General features: G+C 47.4%; 2 gene segments (V, D, J or C); both read left to right on the top strand.

Annotated features, from left to right (window-relative positions):
- The first annotated feature begins 12,067 nt into the window (after positions 1–12,067).
- LOC122456477 lies at positions 12,068–13,680 on the top strand. The segment is given in 3 exon segments: positions 12,068–12,202; positions 13,078–13,191; positions 13,361–13,680. Coding segments are annotated over 2 exon segments (345 nt in total).
- A 42-nt stretch (positions 13,681–13,722) lies between these two features.
- On the top strand, positions 13,723–15,299 carry LOC122456476. The segment is given in 2 exon segments: positions 13,723–14,627; positions 14,837–15,299. Coding segments are annotated over 2 exon segments (348 nt in total).
- The last annotated feature ends 5,984 nt before the right edge of the window (positions 15,300–21,283 follow it).

The following is a 21,283-nucleotide window of genomic DNA, read 5'->3' as shown; positions in this document are numbered from 1 at the left end:
GGGAAGGAACCTTGACATGGTGGCAGAGCAGTGGAATTAACTTGAAATCATGTTGAGATCGATTTTTTGAACCAGAAGCACAGATTTGAAAAGGAAATATTTTTTCCCCTTTGGGCTGCTGGAAAGAAGGTTTTAAACTGAAAGCAGTTAGAGTTTTTTTTCCTCTGCTTTGGGGCCACAGCAGAGACAAAAGGGAATTGTATTTTGTGAGCTGGAGTTTTCTCTACCTAAAGGCAGGGTAGTTAACCTCCTGCAGGGAAATTCACCAGTCTTCACAGACCTGAAGAAGTTTTGTTTTTGTTTTTGTTTTTTTTTGTTTTGTTTTGTTTTGTTTTTTTACCTAAGAGCAATTAGAAGGGGTTTCTGCCTATTTGCCTGGGGACAAAGGTGTTAATGGTTTTGTTTTGTTTTGTTTTGTTTTGTTTTTTAAGGATTTCTCTGTAGGCTGACAATCACTATCAGAGAACATAGGTATCCGGACAGCACAGCAAAATTTTACAAGACAAGTTTGTTTGTTTCTTTCCTTCTAACTCTCAGGTGTAAAGTTAGTTAAAAACAGAGAGGTTAGGATGACAGACTCCACAGTTCAAAAAAAGCTGGAATTAGCCAGATTTGAGGAAAAACAAAAGGAACATGAAAGACAGATAGAACTCATGTGAATGGAAATGGAGTCAAGGGCCAAAGAAATGGAGGAGAAGGAAAAAGAGAGGAAGCATGTGGAGGAGGAGAAGGAAAAAGAGAGGAAGCATGCACTGGAGATGGAGAAGGCAAAGGCTCAGCAGAATATACCAACAACCCTAGCAATCCTTCTCCATGTACCACTTCCCATCCCAGAAAGTTCCCCACCTACAAGGCAGGCAATGATACAGAGGCCTTCTTAGAAAAACTTCAAAAGGGCCTGCCTTGGGTACAGCATCTCTACAGACCAATACATGGTAGAGCTGAGGCCACAGCTCAGTGGACCCTTAGCTGAGGTGGCAGCTGAAATGCCTAAGGAACACATGAACCAGTATGAACTGTTTAAAACCAAGAAGAAAAGGAGTACTTGTGGCACCTTAGAGACTAACAAATTTATTAGAGAATAAGCTTTCGTGAGCTACAGCTCACTTCATCGGAGCTGTAGCTCACGAAAGCTTATGCTCTAATAAATTTGCTAGTCTCTAAGGTGCCACAAGTACTCCTTTTCTTTTTGCGAATACAGACTAACACGGCTGCTACTCTGAAACCTTTAAAACCAAGGTGAGAGTCAGAATGGGGCTAACCCCTGAGCATTCCCATCAGCGGTTCAGAGCCCTAAGGTGGAAACCAGACATGTCATTTACCCAACATGCCTACCACATTGTGAAACATTGGGATGCCTGGATATCAGGAGCAAGTGTTAAATCTCCAGAAGATTTGCACTTCCTAATGCAAATGGAGCAATTCTTAGAGAGTGTTCCTGAGGAAATAGAAAAATATATCCTAGATGGGAAGCCCAAAACTGTAATCGAGGTGGGGGAGATTGGAGCCAAATGGGTGGAGGTGTTAGAGAGAGAAAAAACTGGTCACAGTTGGAGCAGATACCAGAAGGGACAACCTCAGACCACACCCTACTACCAGGGGCCGCCTAAGGCCCCACCTACCCCTCAAGGAACCCTCCAGCCACCTTATCGTCCCGCCACACCGTTCTCCAGCAACCCACCTCGTCCCAGTGACCCGTCAGCTGGACGATGTTTTAAATGTAACGAGCTGGGACATGTGAAGGCAAACTGTCTCAAGAACCCCAACAGATTACAGTCCATTGCACTGGAATCACACCAGAGGTCCTCAGGCCCAGATACTTCCCAGATACCCTCAGAGCGGAGGGAAACTGTGAGTGTGGGCGGGAAGAAGATCACTGCATGGATGGACACCAGAGCACAGGTGTCGGCTATCCATGCTTCCTTAGTGGACCCCAATTTAATCAAACCAGAGATCCAAGTGACAATTCAACCCTTCAAGTCCAACTCTTTCAATTTGCCTACAGCCAAGTTGCCTGTTCAGTACAAGGGCTGGTCAGGAACGTGGACTTTTGCAGTCTATGATGATTATCCCATCCCCATGCTGTTGGGGGAAGACTTGGCCAATCATGTGAAGCTAGACAAGAGGGTGGAAATGGTAACCTGCAGCCAGGCTAAACCAGCCGTCACACCTAGCTCTGTTCCAGAAACTTCTACCAGGACCCGGTCAGAGGTGATGGACCCAGACCTCAGGCCAATGTCTGCAACAGCAGGAGTGGATCCAGTCCCAGAGACCCAGACAGAGCCAGTCCCAGAACCGGAACTGGCAGAACAACCAGCACCAGACCCATTGCCAGCACTGAATCCAGTACTTGCAACCCCAACACCAGAGAGCCCCAGAGAACCTGAACCAGCAGCAGCCGATAACCCTACACAAGAGGCTCAGCCGGAGCCTGAATCCCAACATAGTGCACCAGTAGAGAGCGGTTCACAGTCAACGGAAACAGTCCCATCCCCTACATCACTTCCAGAGGGACCAAACATAGGTCCACAATCCAATGAGGAACTGATGTCTCCAGCATCAAGGGAACAATTCCAGGTTGAACAGGAAGTAGATGAAAGCCTCCAGAGAGCTTGGACGGCGGCACGGAGCAACCCACCACCTCTCAGCTCTTCTAATCGATCCAGGTTTGTTGTAGAAAGAGAACTTTTATACAAGGAAACTCTTTCTGGTGGACATCAGGAAGACTGGCATCCTCAGAGACAGTTGGTAGTTCCAGCTAAGTACTGGGTCAAGCTCTTGAGCTTAGCCCACGATCATCCTACTAGCCATGCTGGCATGAACAGGACCAAAGACCGTTTGGGGAGGTCATTCCACGGGGATGGAATGGGCAAGGATGTTTCTACCTATGTCCGGTCTTGTGAGGTGTGCTAAAAAGTGGGAAAACCCCAAGACCAGGTCAAAGCCCATCTCCAGCCACTCCCCATCATTGAAGTTCTATTTCAGTGAGTAGCTGTGGATATTCTGGGTCCTTTTCCTAAAAAGACACCCATAGGGAAGCAGTACATACTGACTTTCATGGATTTTGCCACCCGATGGCCACAAGCAGTAGTTCTAAGCAACACCAGGGCTAAAAGTGTGTGCCAGGCACTAGCAGACATTTTTGCCAGGGTAGGTTGGCCCTCTGACATCCTCACAGATGCAGGAACTAATTTCCTGGCAGGAACTACAGAAAGCCTTTGGGAAGCTCATGGGGTAACTCACTTGGTTGCCACTCCTTACCAGCATCAAACAAATGGCCTGGTGGAGAAGTTTAATGGAACTTTGGGGGCCATGATACGTAAATTCGTAAATGAGCACTCCAATGATTGGGACCTAGTGTTGCAGCAGTTGCTCTTTGCCTACAGAGCTGTACCACATCCTAGTTTAGGGTTTTCACCATTTGAACTTGTATGTGACTGTGAGGTTAAGGAGCCATTACAGTTGGTGAAGCAACAATAGGAGGGATTTACACCTTCTCCAGGAACTAACATTCTGGACTTTGTAACCAGCCTAAAAAACACCCTCCGAACCTCTCTATTCCTTGCTAAAGAAAACCTTCAGGATGCTCAAAAAGAGCAAAAAGCCTGGTATGATAAACATGCCAGAAAGCGTTCCTTCAAAGTAGGGGACCAGGTCATGGTCTTAAAGGTGCTCCAGGCCCATAAAATGGAAATGTTGTGGGTAGGGCCATTCACGGTCCAGGAGCGCCTAGGAGCTGTTAATTGTCTCATAGCATTCCCCACCTCCAACCGAAAGCCTAAGGTATACCATATTAATTCTCTAAATTCCTTTTATGCCAGAGAATTAAAGGTTTGTCAGTTTACAGCCCAGAAAGGAGATGATGCTGAGTGGCCTGAAGGGGTCTACTATGAAGGGAAAAGTGCTGGTGGCATGGAAGAGTGAACCTCTCCATGACCCTTGAGCGTATGCAGCGACAGCAGATCCAGGAGCTGTGCACTAGCTACGTGCCGATGTTCTCAGCCACCCCAGGACTGACTGAACGGGCATACCACTCCATTGACACAGGTAATGCTCACCCAATTAAAGTCCAACCTTACCGGGGGTCTCCTCCAGCTAAAACTGCTATAAAATGGGAGATCCAGGATATGCTACAGATGGGTGTAATCCGCCCCTCTGGCAGTGCATGGGCATCTCCAGTGGTTCTAGTTCCCAAACCAAATGGGGAGATACATATTTGTGTGGACTACCATAAACTAAATGCTTTAACTCGCCCCGACAACTATCCAATGCCATGCACAGATGAACTATTAGAGAAACTGGGATGGGCACAGTTCATCTCTACCTTGGACTTAACCAAGGGGTACTGACAGGTACCGCTAGATGAATCCACCAAGGAAAGGTCAGCCTTCACCACACATGTCGGGCTGTATGAATTTAATGTGCTCCCTTTTGGGCTGCGGAATGCACCCGCCACCTTCCAAAGACTTGTAGATGGTCTCCTAGTGGGATTAGGAGAATATGCAGTTGCCTACCTTGACGATGTGGCCATATTTTCGGATTCCTGGGGAGAACACCTGGAACATCTACAAAAAGTCTTTGAGCACATAAGGGAGGCAGGACTAACTGTTAAGGCTAAGAAGTATCAAATAGGCCTAAACAGAGTGACTTACCTTGGACACCAGGTGGGTCAAGGAACTATCAACCCCCTACAGGCCAAAGTGGATGCTATCCAAAATTGGCCTGTCCCAAAGTCAGAGAAACAGGTTCAATCCTTCTTAGGCTTGGCCGGTTATTACAGGTGATTTGTACCACAATATAGCCAAATCGCCACCCCATGACAGACCTAACCAAAAAGAAACGGTCAAATGCTGTTCAGTGGACCGAAGAGTGTCAGAAGGCCTTTAACCAGTTTAAAGCAACACTCATGTCTGACCCTGTACTAAGGGCCCCAGACTTTGACAAACCGTTCCTAGTAACCACAGATGCATCCGAGCGTGGTGTGGGAGCAGTTTTAATGCAGGAAGGACCGAATCAAGAATTGCACCCTGTAGTGTTTCTCAGAAAGAAGCTGTCTGAGAGGGAAAGCAACTGGCCAGTCAGTGAAAAAGAATGTTACGCCATTGTCTATGCTCTGGAAAAGCTACGCCCATATGTTTGGGGACAGTGTTTCCACCTGCAAACTGACCATGCTGCGCTACAGTGGCTTCATACCGCCATGGGAAATCACAAAAAACTTATTCGGTGGAATTTAGCTCTCCAAGATTTTGATTTCAACATCCAACACATCTCAGGAGCTTCTAACAAAGTGGCTGATGCACTCTCCCGTGAAAGTTTCCCAGAATCAAGTGGTTAAAATCCTCCTTGAGATGTGGAAAATATTGTTAGTCTTTATATACTTGGTAGTATATTTAGAGATGCATGTGTCTTATTAAATCTGTTTTTTTCCTAGAGCTCCAGGAAGAAATCCCAGCCAGTGTTTCACCCTGTCTGTGATTTGGGGGGCATGTCATAAATATAAAGGGAAGGGTAAACACCTTTAAAATCCCTCCTGGCCAGAGGAAAAACCCTTTCACCTGTAAAGGTTAAGAAGCTAGGATAACCTTGCTGGCACCTGACCAAAATGACCAATGAGGAGACAAGATACTTTCAAAAGCTGTGGGGAGGGAGAAACAAAGCCTCTCTCTCTCTCTGTCTTTGTGATGCTTTTGCCGGGGACAGAACAGGAATGGAGTCTTAGAACTTAGTAAGTATCTAGCTAGATATGCGTTAGATTCTGATTTCTTTAAATGGCTGAGAAAAATAAGTTGTGCTGAATGGAATGGATATTCCTGTTTTTGTATCTTTTTGTAACTTAAGGTGTTGCCTAGAAGGATTCTCTATGTTTTGAATCTAATTACCCTGTAAGGTATTTACCATCCTGATTTTACGGAGGTGATTCTTTTTACTTTTCCTTCACTTAAAATTCTTCTTGTAAGAAACTGAATGCTTTTTCATTGTTCTTAAGATCCAGGGGCTTGGGTCTGTGGTCACCTATGCAAATTGGTGAGGATTTTTATCAAACCTTCCCCAGGAAAGGGGGTGTAATGTTTGGGAGGATTTTTTGGGGGGGAAAGACATTTCCAAATGGACTAAATTATATCCCTGTTAGACGTTCGGTGGTGACAGCGATAAGTCCAAGGGCAAAAGGTAAAATAGTTTGTACCTTGGGGAAGTTTTAACCTAAGCTGGTAAAAGTAAGCTTAGAAGGTTTTCATGCAGGTCTACACATCTGTACCCTAGAGTTCAGAGTGGGGAAGGAACCTTGACAGCTACATATGTCATGTAACATATCTTTGCAAAGGTTATGATCTACTGAGTGTGTTCATCCTATTTGTATGCATGTATCATTTTTATATCTCAAGTTATGAGCGTTGGCTCTATGTTTGTATTTAAAGTGTTTGCTGGAGGAAGCACATAGAACAGATTTGGTCAACGTAGTGTGAAGGGGTTATGCAAGTAATTGGGTGTACTTGGCTAACAATGAGCATTGTAAGGGGCCAATCCACATCTGAGCTTTCCTGGGAATGTTCAAACTAACATGTGGGCAATGGAGTTGGCCTGTAGAGAACTGAGTCATGCATGGACATGTGACTTGCCCGTGTGACTCCAAAACTCCACCTTGTAGCTGTGATTCTACACAGGGGGAGAGAGAGGTTTCCACCCACAAGAGAGAGATTATATAAGTCCCTGGAAAAGCCTCCATTTTGTCTGCAGCTGGCTCAAGAGATACCCTGTCCACCCCCAAAGAGATGCCTGAAAGAAATTGGAACAAAGGACACTAACTACAGGGGTGTGAGTGATTATTGGACTCAGACTAGGAAGGAATTTAGTCTGTAACAGAAGCTTATTGGAACATCTCTGAGGGTGAGATTTACCTGAATTTAGTTTCTTACTGCATTAGGGTTAGATTTGCATGTTTTTGTTTTATTTTGCTTGGTAATTTACTTTGTTCTGTCTGTTATTACTTGGAACCACTTAAATCCTACTTTCTATATTTAATAAAATCACTTTTTACTTAAGAATTAACCCAGAGCAAGTATTAATACCTGGGGGAGCAAACAGCTGTGCATATCTCTCTATCAGTGTTATAGAGGGCTAACAATTTATGAGTTTATCTTGTATACTCTTTATACAGAGTAAAATGGATTTATTTGGGGTTTGGATCCCATTGGGAACTGGATATCTGGGTGTTGGAGACAGGAGCACTTCTTAAGCTGTTTTCAGCTAAGTCTGCAGCTTTTGGGGGATGTGGTTCAGACCTGGGTCTGTGTTTGTAGCAGACTAGAATGTCTGGCACAACCAGGCAAGGTACCGAAGTCCCAAGCTGCCAGGGAAAATTGATTCAGAGGTAGTCCCAGAACATCAGGTGGCTGTCTGAAGGGGGTTTCTGTGACCCAACCTGTCACAGGGAGGACTCGAATGAAGGGATCAGAAAAGGGTTCCATGCCACGCATGATAAAAAGCACAAATCCTTCCACCTGTGGAAACCATCCAGCGAATTCATAGATTCATAGATACTAAGGTCAGAAGGGACCATTCTGATCATCTAGTCCGACCTCCTGCACAGCGCAGGCCACAGAATCTCACCCACCCACTCCTATGAAAAACCTCACCCATGTCTGAGCTATTGAAGTCCTTAAATCATGGTTTAAAGACTTCAAGGAGCAGAGAAGCCTCCCTCAAGTCAACCATGCCCCATGCTACAGAGAAAGGCGAAAAACCTCCAGGACCTCTCCAATCTGCCCTGGAGGAAAATTCCTTCCCGACCCCAAATACGGTGATCAGCTAAACCCTGAGCATATGGGCAAGATTCACCAGCCACATACTGCGGAAAATTCTTTCCTGGGTAACTCAGATCCCATCCATCTAATATCCCATCTCAGGGGATTTGACCTATTTAGCCTGAATATTTAAAGATCAATTACTTACCAAAATCCCATTATCCCATCATACCATCTCTCCATAAACTTATCAAGTAGAATCTTAAAACCAGATAGATCTTTTGCCCCCACTGCTTCCCTTGGAAGGCTATTCCAAAACTTCACTCCTCTGATGGTTAAAAACCTTCGTCTGATTTCAAGTCTAAACTTCCTGGTGGCCAGTTTATACCCATTTGTTCTTGTGTCCACATTGGTGCTGAGCTGAAATAATTCCTCTCCCTCTCCTGTATTTATCCCTCTGATATATTTATAGAGAGCAATCATATCTCCCCTCAACCTTCTTTTAGTTAGGCTAAACAAGCCAAGCTCCTTAAGTCTCCTTTCATAAGACAAGTTTTCCATTCCTCGGATCATCCTAGTAGCCCTTCTCTGCACCTGCTCCAGCTTGAATTCATCCTTTTTAAACATGGGAGACCAGAACTGCACACAGTGTGGAGAATTGAGTGACTCCACAACCTGTTACTGTGCCGTGAGCAACAGAGAGACACGGAGGAGCAGGGGAGCTGAGCAAAAACCTTGCAGGATCTCTGCAGAGCAATAGGGGGGTGGAAGTCTGCAAATTTGGAACAGAAACATCTCTCTTTCTGTTCCTCTCTCGGATACTTTATCTCCCGGTGTTTTCCATCTGTGCCCTAATCTGGAGTATTACCATTTCAGCAACGATAGTGAATGTCACGAATCATCAAGTAAGGTAAAAATCAGGAAAGACAGAACACATCAACCCTCTCATGAGCAACTCCGGTGAAAGCTGCTCCTAGCCCTGTTCTCGAAGGAAAGTGCAACCAGACAGTTCAATGTCACTGAATCTTAAAACACATGAACTCGAGCATGATCGCGGGTGAGAGATGCATATTATATAGAAAAACTGGTACTGTTCAGTGGAGGGATCTACACCTGACTAGTGTACACAGGCAGACATACAAACAGTGAGTGTTTAGAACACCTCTTGCATCAGAAAAATACTCACTATCTCCATGAGAAAGGCTGATTTGCTGGCTAACGTGTAAAAATATCTGCTGCACATATTTCCCATCTGTGAACACATTTTGCCACGTGGGTCGGTGTGGTGCCAGATGAATAATAATAAAAGTAACAGCCCGTTCTTCTATTCCGGGCTCTCTGCGCTTCCCTGACCCCAAGCTAAGCTCATTTGCCCTTCATACTCTTCCATTTCCGACTGCCAGTACCATTAAGAAGGATTTACAGAGCAGAGAGAATTATTCTTGTGAAGTTCGTTTCATGCTGTTCTGAGACGTGGCAGCTTGTGCTCAGAGATACAACATATATTTTAAGGCACCTTTTGTGGGACACAATTGTTTCCTTACCCAAATTGGAGCTACCAGGCACGAAGAGAGATCAGATCTTGTGCGATAAGGCAATTAACTCTGTTTAGTCAAAGAATCATTCAAAGGAAGGATGTTTCCAACTTGCCTCTCAGCTGTTATAATCGTGTATTCTAAGGCAGTAACTTTCCATTTTTCAGCTTTGTTATATTCTATCGCACCATATCTTTATCCTGTCTTCATAATTTTATTTGTTTCAATGCCAAAAATCACTAATGTGCTTATATTATATGCGATTGTATCTATTATATTTGTATTGTCCATAGGGTCTGTGGAAGAAAGAGCCTTCACTCTCAGGTTGGAAGCAACAAAATCAGAAACAGCTTTATTCGAGCAATTGCAAGGGAAGAATACAGCTGACAGAGAGCATCTCTGCCTTAGTTTCTTCGAAATACAAGCAATATCACACAAGCATTTATACTCTTTTGTGGCATGCATTAATTGAAAACATCTACATTTTGTTTATATTATATCCTGTCTAATCCAGCATTTTCTCACTTTCACTTCTCAAAACATCATTATCTCAAGGCTAGGTCACATTGACTCTGCGCCGCTGTTTTCCCACCCGCTTGATGTGAGCCCTGCTTCTACAGGTCCCGTGATATTAGGCTAAGACTTAGCATAACAGTTGCTCTATTTCTAACAAATTAAAATGGCTGCACTTAAACCCTCTCTTTCTTTCCTGTTTCCACAGGTCAATGCTCTCCATTATATGTCAGCATACATATTATATTTCTGTTATATCTGATTGTATGTGTTGTGTTTGTATCTGATTGCATCCTTTTCCATTTGCAGGTCTCTCAATGCAGACTTGGGGTTTCTATTCTGTTTTAGCAAAAAGAATGAGGAGTTACTAACAAATTAGTCTCTAAGGTGCCACAAGTACTCCTCGTTCTTTTTGCTGATACAGACTAACACGGCTACCCCTCTGTATTCTGTTTAGTGAATCTACTGCGTTTCTATTGAATCTGTGTTTTGCTAAGTTGTTTGTGTCTGTTACATGCATGTTGTCTACGTGTGTCTCACCCCCGATTCTATCATTTCGGAGTGAGTCTGTTCTGCTTTGTTCTTCCCACAGAAGGCACCTATGGAGCAGACTCAGTGACTCAAACCGAAGGCAGCGTTACCATCTCCCAAAGGGACCCGGTGCGTCTGAATTGTACCTATCAATTTTCTGTCACTCCTTATCCCCTCTGGTATGTGCAGTTCCTCAGCCAGGCCCTCACACTATTCCTGAGGGATGTTGGACGGGAGGACTCGGATGAAGGGATCAGAAAAGGGTTCGATGCCATCCATGATAAAAAGGACAAATCTTTCTACCTCTGGAAGCCATCCAGCGAGCAGAGCGACTCCGCAAGTGGCACAGTGACACGGACCAGCAGGGTACTGGGAAAAAACGGTACAGGGTCTGTGCGGAGCATCGGGAAGGCGGGCACCGGGGTCTGGGAGGGGAAGGGAGAAGCGGCGCAATCACAGAACTTGGATCAGGTCTCTCTGGTCACCAGCTAGCTCTGGGCTTCAGCGGCTTGATCCAATCCAGGGCTTCACCTTTTTTAGACATTATACGGAATAGCATGAAACAAAATTAGCGTAACACCAATAAAGTCAAACAAACACACGTACAAACTCTACCGAGATCATGAGGGGAAAGTTCATAGTCTACAGGGAAACTAGCACTTTGGGGTGGAGGAATATATAAGTGCCGAACAGAGAAAAATCGACCCATAGACAGACAGATAGACAGACAGACAGCAACATCCTTCTTTGGCACTTATGCTGCGGGGGGAGCTGGTTTATTGGCCGAGTACCCCAATCTCATTCCGTTTGAATAACTCCCCACTGTTTGGCGGGAGTTGAAAGTAAATTAGTGACATTTCGCTGCAGCGGCCTGAACGCCTGATAAAAATCGGTGATTTGCACCGTGGAGGCGGGAGTTAACCTGTGTCACAGCTGGCGGGTTACCAAGCACAGAGGGAGGAGCCAGCAGTCACAGGCAAGGCATCATTGCATGTCTTTGGTCTCTGCCGCCCTGCCAAAGTCTCTTGGGGCTGTAGCTGAAAGGAAAAGGTCAGAGCTCCCGTCTCTCTGACTGTCTCGGGGGCTGGCGAGAGAGAAAAAGGGCAACTCCCTCCCTGCAGGCACCGTTGTTAATGTTTCGCAGTGGAGTGTGGCTTCTACATTTCGACACAGACACAAAGCGGACACAGGGGGGCTGCAACAGCCCCCCTGTTAGCGACTGTGCTGATTGTTATCAGTGAGTAAAATAACAGTTTTCCCCAATCTCTGTGTTCCCCAACCCGCCTCCCTCCTCCACCCTACATCCCCCCACCTCACCAAATGCACCCCCCATCTCTCCTCATACACACTTTTCTTCTTCTTTCTCTCAATCCAGCCACACCTCTCTCTCCTTCCCCCTGCACTCTCCCTCCCCCTCCCTGGCACTTCGAAACTCCCGGGGCAGTCATTGGATGGGGGCTGGCGAAAGGCGATTTACTCCTAGGGTCCCTTGGAAGTTTCACACCCACTGAATCAATTCTCTTGGTGGTTTTCGCTCCTAGTGGCCGAGATCTAGCAGCCGGGCTCCGCAGAAGCTTTCGAGGGAGCCGAGCTGAATCTCACCGGCTCCCACCCCGCCACCAAGGCGAGTGACAGCACAGTCTGGTACCGGCAGCTCCCGAACTCGGGACCCCAGTTTGTAGTTAGCGGGTACAAGGCAACCACTAAGACCCCCGAGCCGGCGGGAGCCCTGCACATCTCCGCCGACAGAGAGTGTCCAGCACCCTGGCCCTGCACCGTGTGAGGCTGGGAGAAGCTGCGGTGTATTTCTGTGCTCGAAGGGACACAGTGGGACAGCCAGGGGCTGCCCCCCTTTAATAAACCTTCTGGTGTGAGCAGAAGGTGGAGAACGCTTCAGGGGTGCCTGGGAGAGGGGCGACCAGGGAGAACGAAAAGAGAGGAATAAAACATGTAGGGCCAAATTTACAAAACCATCTCTGTGCACCTAATTATTTACACGTGCGACTGATGAGAGGTGGTACTTTGGAAAACTTCTAAGAAAGTCTCTTTCAGAGGGAATTAAGAAGAACAGTAGAGGAAAGGGTAAAACCATGGAAGTAAATAAACCCTTCCAAGACATCCGCAAGCACTTCACTCAGCGCATCCATCAGTCTTTTCCACAGGATGTTGTGATGGCCAAGACCATGACAGGATGGAGGATAGGTCCATCAATGACTATTAGCCTGGATGGTGTCCCTAGCCTCTCTTTGCCAGAAGATGGGAATGGGTAACAGGGGATGGATCACTTGATGATTATCTGTTCTGTTCATTCCCTCTGGGGCACCTGGCATTGGCCACTGCCGGGAGACAGGACACTGGGCTAAATGGACCTTCGGTCTACCCCAGTAGGGCCATTCTTATCTATCCATCCCCAGATCTATCTCTCCACCCTTCTATCACCGCCAGGCGTCCCTGCAGTACAAGCAAAAGATGGTCCCTATATAGACATGACACCTGGGTCTACTACTTCGCCTGGCTTTTCATGAAGTCGACCGAGTTCCCCTGCCCCCATCCCAAGCCCGCGCCCGCCTCCTGGCAGACGCAGTTTTGGAGGCTCAGATGAAAGGCAGCTCAAAGAGAGAGAGAGAGAGAGAGAAACGTGCTTATGCCCTCCCCGACACTCGCAACTCCAGCTCCGGCAGGAGCATCTTTGCCTGTTATTTAGTTCTCACCGCTATAGAAAACGGGCAACTCTTCCCTCTCGCCCATTGCCACAGGGGCAAGGCAGCGAGACCAGGGGCTGATCCCTAGGGAAGAGCAGAGGCACCGAGATTCCCCTGTGACCATGGTACCAATGCTGGGCTCAGCGTTTGTGCTGATTTTTGTTTCAAGTGAGTAAGATTACAAATTTTCCACTCTCTCTCCCCTTGCGCGTTCTCCCTTCTGAGCTCTTCTAACCACACCGGGCAGTCACAGGGAAAGGATGGGGTTTGACGACATAAAAACCTCTAGAAGTTTCATGCCCACTAGATTAATTCTCTGCTGCGTTCTCTCCCCTAGGCGCCCCGGGCAGAGCCGAGATCCGGCAGCCGGGCTCCGCGGAAGCCTTGGAGGGAGCGGAACTGAACCTCACCTGCTCTCACGGTTCCATCACCACTGAAACTATAGTTTGGTACCGGCAGCTCCCGAATCGAGGACCCCAGTTTATAGTCTCTGGATACCAGGAAATCGTTAATACCATGGACCCAGAGGGAGCTTTATACATCCATGAAGACAGAAAATCCAGCACATTGGCCCTCCGTAGAGTGCGGCTGGCAGACGCAGCGGTGTATTACTGCGCTCTGAGAGACACAGTGTGAGAGCCAGGGGCTGCCCCGTACAATAAGTATCTCACTCCGGGATGGGGGTGGGGGGAAGAGGGTGGGAAGCAAGGGTGATCAGAGAAGAAAAAAATAAATTAATAAAACAATTAGGGCCAAATCTACAAAGGTCTCTGTGCGCCTAATTAAGAACCTAGGCAACTGGTGAGATCTGATACTTTGGAAAAGGTCTAAGAAAATCCTCTTCGGAGAGAAATCGGAAGCCCAGTAAAAGGTAAAACCATGGCACAAACAAACCAAAAACCCGTCTCATTCCAACTGCAAGGACAATATCTTATATAGCAACACCTTACAACATCCTCTTTTTCTTCCACCGGGCCAAAAATATTATGGGGGGAAAACCCCAATTATTGCGTAATTAATTAGTCAATCCCATTCTGCTTTAATAATCTCTCATGATTTAGTCGGAATTCAGGGTAAATTAGTACTGCACTGGGACTGCCTGACAACACCCGCTGTTTGCAAACCATCCGTGTGTGCTGCAGAGACGTACTCCCTTGGGAAAGTTATGGGGTGTGTGGGGAGGGTTCTGTTGAACACTTCTACAGTTGTCCGGCAGAGGGCGGCGCAGACCAAGCAGAAGCGCTCCGTGTAGACGCGATGACCCATGGGTCTATTGCACCCGTTTGGCTTTTTCGTGCCGTCTAGCTCCCATGTCATCCCTCTGAGCCCGCCTCGTGGCAGACACAGGGCACTTACCAAGCGGAGACACAGAGAGAGGGCTTTGGGTGATTGGCACCAGCAGTGACACATCCAAAATAAAGCAGCAGCATCATTGCATGCGTCTCTATCCCTTGGGTGTGCAACTGTATCCCCTACAGTGCCTGTCCTCGGGGCTGAAGAGAGAGACAAGGGGCTGACCCCTGCAGAAGAGCAGAGACACCCAGATTGTTTTCTGATGATGGGAACTATCAGGGGCTCAGCGGTTGTGCTGGTTCTTGTTTTGAGTAAGATTTCGTGTTTCCGATATCCATCCATCCATCCATCCATCTAACCCAATACACCCCCTATATCTTCCCCCTTCATTCTCTCTTCCTAGATGTTTAAGCAGGCATGGCTGTCCCAGGAAGGATGGGGTTTGGGGAGGGGAAATTTACCCTAAAGTTCCTTAGAAATTTAATTTTCACTAACTTAATTCTCTGGTTTTCTTGGCGAGGCGCCACGGGCAGGACCGAAATCCAGCAGCCGGTCTCAGCGGAAGCTTTGGAGGGAGCTGAACTGAACCTCACCTGCTCTCACCCCTCAGCCAGCGGTGATAATATGTTCTGGTACCGGCAGTTTCCGAACCGAGGACCCGAATTTATAGTGACTGGATTCAGTGGAACCGCTCACAGCCCCGACCCAGAGGGAACCTTGCACATCTCCAAAGATAAAGAAAACAGCACCTTCGCCCTGCGCAGGGTGCGGCTGACAGACGCAGCGGTGTATTACTGTGCTCGGAAAGACACAGCGTGACAGCCAGGGGCGGCCCCCGTACAATAAATCCCCTACTGGGTATTTGTATGTGTACGTGGGGAGGGAGACAAGCGGGGTGGGGAGAGGAGAAAGTAAGAAGCCAGAAAGGAGGAATTGAACATTTTAGAGGGGGTTCTAAAGAAGTCTAGAAAAAGACGTAGTTCAGCGGCATTAGGGCGCCTAACCATAGGTGAAAAGAGAAGGAGTACTTGTGGCACCTTAAGAGACTAACAAATTTATTTGAGCATAAGCTTTCTTGAATGCATCCGATGAAGTGAGCTGTAGCTCACGAAAGCTTATGCTCATATAAATTTGTTAGTCTCTAAGGTGCCACAAGTCCTCCTTTTCTTTTTGCGAATACAGACTAACACGGCTGCTACTCTGTAATCATAGGTGCTGATATTTGGTGTTGCCAGGGGGTGCCGCATCCTGGCCCCGCCCCCTTCTCCAAGGCACCGCCCCCACTTCACGTCTTCCTCCCCATCCCACTGCATTCCTCCTTCTTGCCGAACCCCCTCCCCTAAATGCCTCCCATCTGCCGCTCACTCCTTTCTGCCCCCTCCTGCCTTAAGGGCGAGGTGCGTGTGCTAGAGGGGTGTTCTGCCAGTTTTGAGGGGAAGCTATTTTCAACATATTTATACACTTTCATTCTAGTTATTGAAAGTGTGTCTATCATTGGTATCTCCCCTTTCTGATTTTTCCCAATTCTTGCTCTCCACCGGTGTCCCTTTTCCCATCTCTCTCTCTCTATGCTGCCCACCTCCTGGTGGCTCTGTTTAGCACCCGCTCCCACCCACGCACTCAAAGCAGCTCCGTCTCCCCCCAGTCAGCCCCACCCGCTGCGCAAAGCCCAGAAAGTGCCCACCCCGAGCCAGAGAGAGACATTTAATTCAACAACCCAGTATAGAAATGGCCCGTTCCTTCATCCTGCTGTGTGGCGAGGTTGTGTTGCTCCAGATCTTCCCAGTCCCCAGGGCTGCAGCCCATCCCCGACTCCCTCACACACTCTGCAACCTTTGTGGGAGGGGAGCCCCTGGTGGGACCATGGCCAAAGGCGGGGGAATATGGGCGGGGGGGGGATGGTTGCTTCCTCCAGCGGCTACAGCTCAGGTGTCCCAAGGTGAAAGGAGGCAGCAGCTCCTGACATGTAGCTGGTACAGGGGTGTGGATGCAAGGGAAGGAATCCCCGGGAGCTGCGGGGGGCGAGGGCGGGAATGGATTCAGGGGAAGGGAATCAATCCTTCCAGACGCGGGGAGGAGGGGGTGCTGATTGGCGGGGGAGGGGATAAACTTCCTCTCTGGGAGGAAAACCCCCTCAGGCAGGCTTGATCGGGGTTTGGGGTTTGGAGACAGCTTTGGGCCGGGCAAGCGTTACTTTGCCAGGCGTGAGAGCCGGCCATGGAGAAGAGCCCGCGGAGAGGATGCGGCTAGAAGTACTGGTGGTGTGTTGCCCCCTCCTGTCCCCCCACGCACGGGAGAAGGGATGCAGAGCCCCGGGACCTGGGTCAGAACCATAGGGGTTGGGAGCCCACAGAGCCGGGCACAGGCAGGGTTCGGGCTGGGGAAGGCTGCTCATTTGCACCTGGGGCTGCAGTGAAGCCCATCTCTCCTTTGGCCATGGCTAGGCGCACCCGACTGGCTGGATGGAGCACGGGGAGGGGGTGAGCTTCCGGCCCCAGCCCAAGCTCACTCATCAGACACAAGGGCAAACTTTTCTGAAAGGAGCCATGTCTTTTGGTTTGTCCCACTGCCCAGCACTACGGGGGTCCACAGCTGGTTTCTCCTGGCTGGAGGGGGGCACAGGTCCTGGGGGAGACACCAGGGTGCGCTGAGAATGGCTGGCTCGGTCCTTGAGAAACCCCCCGGCCCGTACTCTCCCCATCAGCCTCTTGGTACCAGCCGAGAAGCATCCCGCCCATCTCCCCCCTGCCGAGGGGCTGCCCCCATCACCCCCACCCCTCCGCAGTTAGCACAGAAGCTGCCGTGCCCTGGCTGCATCTCCCCCCAGCCCAGCTCCCTCTGCCCTGGAAATTAAAAGGCCTCACACCTGCCTGCGGTAGGAGCCCGCTGGGAGCTTCAGCAGCTGCAGGGGAAACAGCTGACAGGCGGGGACTTAGAGCCAAACAGCAGATTGGCCGCAGCCAGCCAAAGAGCTGATGAGGGCTGCTGCGCATGCTCAATAGCTGATTGGCAGTTGCCAACACCTGATCTTCCTGGTGGGTGCAGAGCACCCGCTAATTTTTCTCCATGGGTGCTCCAGACCCGGAGCAACCACAGAATCGGCGCCAATGCGCCTAACCCCCCAAGCTCCTTGGAAAATCCGAATTTAGGGCCTGAGGACAGACTCATGTTGAGGTCAATGTATTTTGGGTCACGCTGTGAGTTTCCCTCTCAAGTGGAACCTCCACTGGTTTATCCTACCCGGCCCGTTATTTATCCATCCATCCACCCATCTATCATCATTTTTATAATGTTCCCCATCACTTTAATGTTTTAGAAGCTATGTCCTGTAGGCAAACCATGTAAAATAGCCTCGTCTTTTAAAAGAAACTACTAATTTCTCCTTCCTTGCCGCACCATACAGGGATTGGCTGTTCCTTAAACGTGAGAGCGTTGGACTCTTTGGCAGTATTATAAGGCAACTAAATTCAGAAAAGAAAAAAGATGAAGCAGGTTTAAAGGTGAAACTAGGAAAGTAACCACAATATTCCCAGATGCTTCGATGTTTGTGTGATTAGGGGTCAACAGATGGACAGACGGACAAACAGACAGACAACTAACCTTATAGCACCAGCCTCTAATTGCATTTGTGAAGTGACCACAGATATAACAAGCCTTGTGGATGGGGGGATGCAGCAGATGTGATATAGCTAGACTTTAGAATGGCTTTTGATACAGTCTCGCACGACCTTCTCATTAAGAAAATAAGGAAATACAACCTGGATGGAGCTACTATAAGGCGGGTGCATAACTGGTTGGAAAACAGCTCCCAGAGAGTAGTTATGAATGGTTCACAGTTCCACTGGAAGGGCCTAATGAGTGGGGTTCTGCAGGGATCAGTTCTGGGTCCGGTTCTTTTCAATGTCTTCATCAATGATTTATATAGTGGCATTGAGAGTACACTTATTAAGTTTACAGATGATACCAAGCTGGGAGGGAGTACTATGAAGGATAGGATGAAAATTCAAAATGATCTGGAAAAATTGGAGAAGTGGGCTGTAAATAGGATGAAATTGAATAAGGACAAATGCAGGATGGGAAATGACTGCCTAAGAAGGAGTACTACAGAAAGTGATCTAGGGGTCATAGTGGATCACAAGCTAAATATGAGTCCACAGTGCAACACTGTTGCAAAAAAGAAAACATCATTCTGGGATGTATTAGGAGGAGTGTTGTAAGCAAGACACGAGAAGTAATTCTTCCACTCTACTCTGCACTGATTAGGCCTCAACTGAAGTATTGTATCCAGTTCTGGCCACCACATTTCAGGAAAGATGTGGACAAATTGGAGAAGTCCAGAGAAGAGCAACAACGATGATTAGGGGTCTGGAAAACATGACCTATGAGGGAAGATTGAAAAAACTGGGTTTGTTTAGTCTGAAAAAGAGAAGACTAAGAGGGGACATGATAACAGATTTCAAATATCTAAAAGTTTGTTACAAGGAGGAGGGAGAAAATTTTTTCTCCTTAACCTCTGAGGATAGAACAAGAAGCAAGGGGCTTAAATTGCAGCAAGGGAGGTTTAGGTTGGACATTAGGAAAAATTTTCTAACTTTCATGGTTGTTAGGCACTGGAATACATTGCCTAGGGAGGTTGTGGAATTTCCATCATTGGAGATTTTTAAGATCAGGTTAGACAAACACCTGTTAGGATGTTCTAGATGGTGCTTGTCCTGCCATCAGTGCAGCGGACTGGACTTGATGGCCTCTTGAGGTCCCTTCCACTTCTATGATTCTACCAAAAACTCCAATATTCCCAGATACTTTGATGTTTGTGTGATGAGGGATCAATAGATGGTCAGACAGATAAAATTGTGAAGTGACCACAGATAGTGCTAGAAAAAAAGTGATTCACAAATGTAGCATATCACATTCTGCAAAATGAAACTCCCCCCATTTAGCGAGTATTGAGTCTAAATTAATAAGATTTCACTTCACCGCCTGGTAACACCAGTCTTTTGCAATTGATAATTAATTGTGCAGTAGGGATTAACTCTTTTGGGAAAGGTTTCAGAGGAGTAGTCATGTTAGTCTGTATCAGCAAAAACAATGAGGAGTCCTGTTGCACCTTAGAGACTAACAAATTTATTTGGGCAAAAGCTTTCATGGCCTAAAACCCACTTCATTAGATGCATGAAGTGAAAAATACAGTAGGCAGGTATAAATATAGAGCACATGAAAAGATGGGAGTTGCCTGACCAAGTGGGGGGTCAGCGCTAATGAGGCCAATTCATTTCAGGGTGGATATTGCCCATTCCCAACAGTTGATAAGAAGGTGTGAGTATCAACAGAGGGAAAATTACTTTTTGTAATGAACCATCCACTCCCAGTCTTTAGTCAGGCCTAATTTGATGGTGTCAAGTTTGCAAATTAATTCCAGTTCTGCAATTTCTCCTTGAAGTCTTTTTCTGAAATTTTTGTTGTTGAAGAATGGTGACTTTTAAGTCTGTTATTTAGTGTCCAGGGAGATTGAAGTGTTTTCCTACTGGTTTTTGAATGTTACAATTCTTGATGTCTGATTTGTGGACATTTTGCATAGAGACTGTCTGGTTTGGCCAATGTACATGGCAGAGGGACATTGCTGGCACATGATGGCATATATCACATTGGTAGATGTGCAGGTGAATGAGCCCCTGAAGGTGTGGCTGATCTGGTTAGGTCCTATGATGGTATGTGGACAGATTTGGCAATGGGCTTTGTTGCAAGGATAGGTTCCTGGGTTAGTGTTTCTGTGGTGTGGTGTGTAGTTGCTGGTGAGTATTTGCTTCAGGTTGGGGGGCTGTCTCTAAGTGAGGACTGGCCTGCCCCCCAAGATCTGGAAGAGTGAGGGATCATTTTCCAGGATAGGTTGTAGATCACTGATGATGCGCTGGAGAGGTTTTAGCTGGGGATTGTATGTGATGGCCAGTGGTGTTCTGTTATTTCTCTTGTTGGGTCTGTCCTGTTATTGGATGACTTCTGGGTACCCTTCTGGCTCTGTCAATCTGTTTCTTCACTTCCCTAGGTGGATATTGTAGTTTTAAGAACACTCGATAGAGAACCTGTAGGTTTTTGTCTCTGTCTGAGGCATTGGAGTACATATGGTTGTATCTTAGGGCTTGGCTGTAGACAATGGCTCATGTGATGTGGTCTGGATGAAAGCTGGAGGCATATAGGTAAGTACAGTGGTCAGTAGGTTTCCTGTATAGGGTGGTATTTATGTGACCATCACTTGTTTCCACTGTAGTGTCCAGAAAGTGGATCTCTTGTGTGGACTGGTCAGGCTGAGGTTGATGGTGGGGTGGAAATTGTTGAAATCCAGGTGGAATTCTTCAATGGTTTCTTTTCCATAGGTCCATATGATGAAGATGTCACCAATGTAGCATAAGAAGAGGAGGGACACTAGGGGACGAGAGCTGAGGAAGCGTTGTTCTAAGTCAGCCATAAAAATGTTGGCATCCTGTGGGGCCATGCGACTACCCATAGCAGTGCCACTGATTTGAAGGTATATGTTGTCCCCAAATCTGAAATGGTTGTGGGTGAGGACAAAGTCACAAAGCTCAGCCACCAGGTGTCCCGTGGCCTCATCAGGGATGCTGTTCTTAACAGTTTGTAGTCCATTGTCATGTGGAATATTGGTGTAAAAAGCTTCTACATCCGTGGTGGCCAGGATGGTGTTTTCAGGAAGATCACCAATGCATTGTAGTTTCCTCAAGAAGTCAGTGGTGTCTCGAAGATAGCTGGGAGTGCTGGTAGTGTAGGGTCTGAGGAGAGAGTCCACATAGCCAGACAATCCTGCTGTAAGAGTGCCAATGCCTGAGATGATGGGGCTGTAGGGGTGTGGTCTGTGTGGATTTGTTCCTCTGCTTCCTGAGCAGGTGGTGCAGTTTCTTTTGGTAACCCTCAGTGGGATCAGAGGGTAATGGCCTGCAGAATGTGGTGTCAGAGA

Source organism: Dermochelys coriacea, chromosome 13 (assembly GCF_009764565.3).
Source record: "Dermochelys coriacea isolate rDerCor1 chromosome 13, rDerCor1.pri.v4, whole genome shotgun sequence".
Classification (NCBI taxonomy): Eukaryota; Metazoa; Chordata; order Testudines; family Dermochelyidae; genus Dermochelys; species Dermochelys coriacea.
The sequence above is the reverse complement of the archived record's forward strand: the minus strand, read 5'-3'. Positions and strand labels throughout refer to the sequence as shown.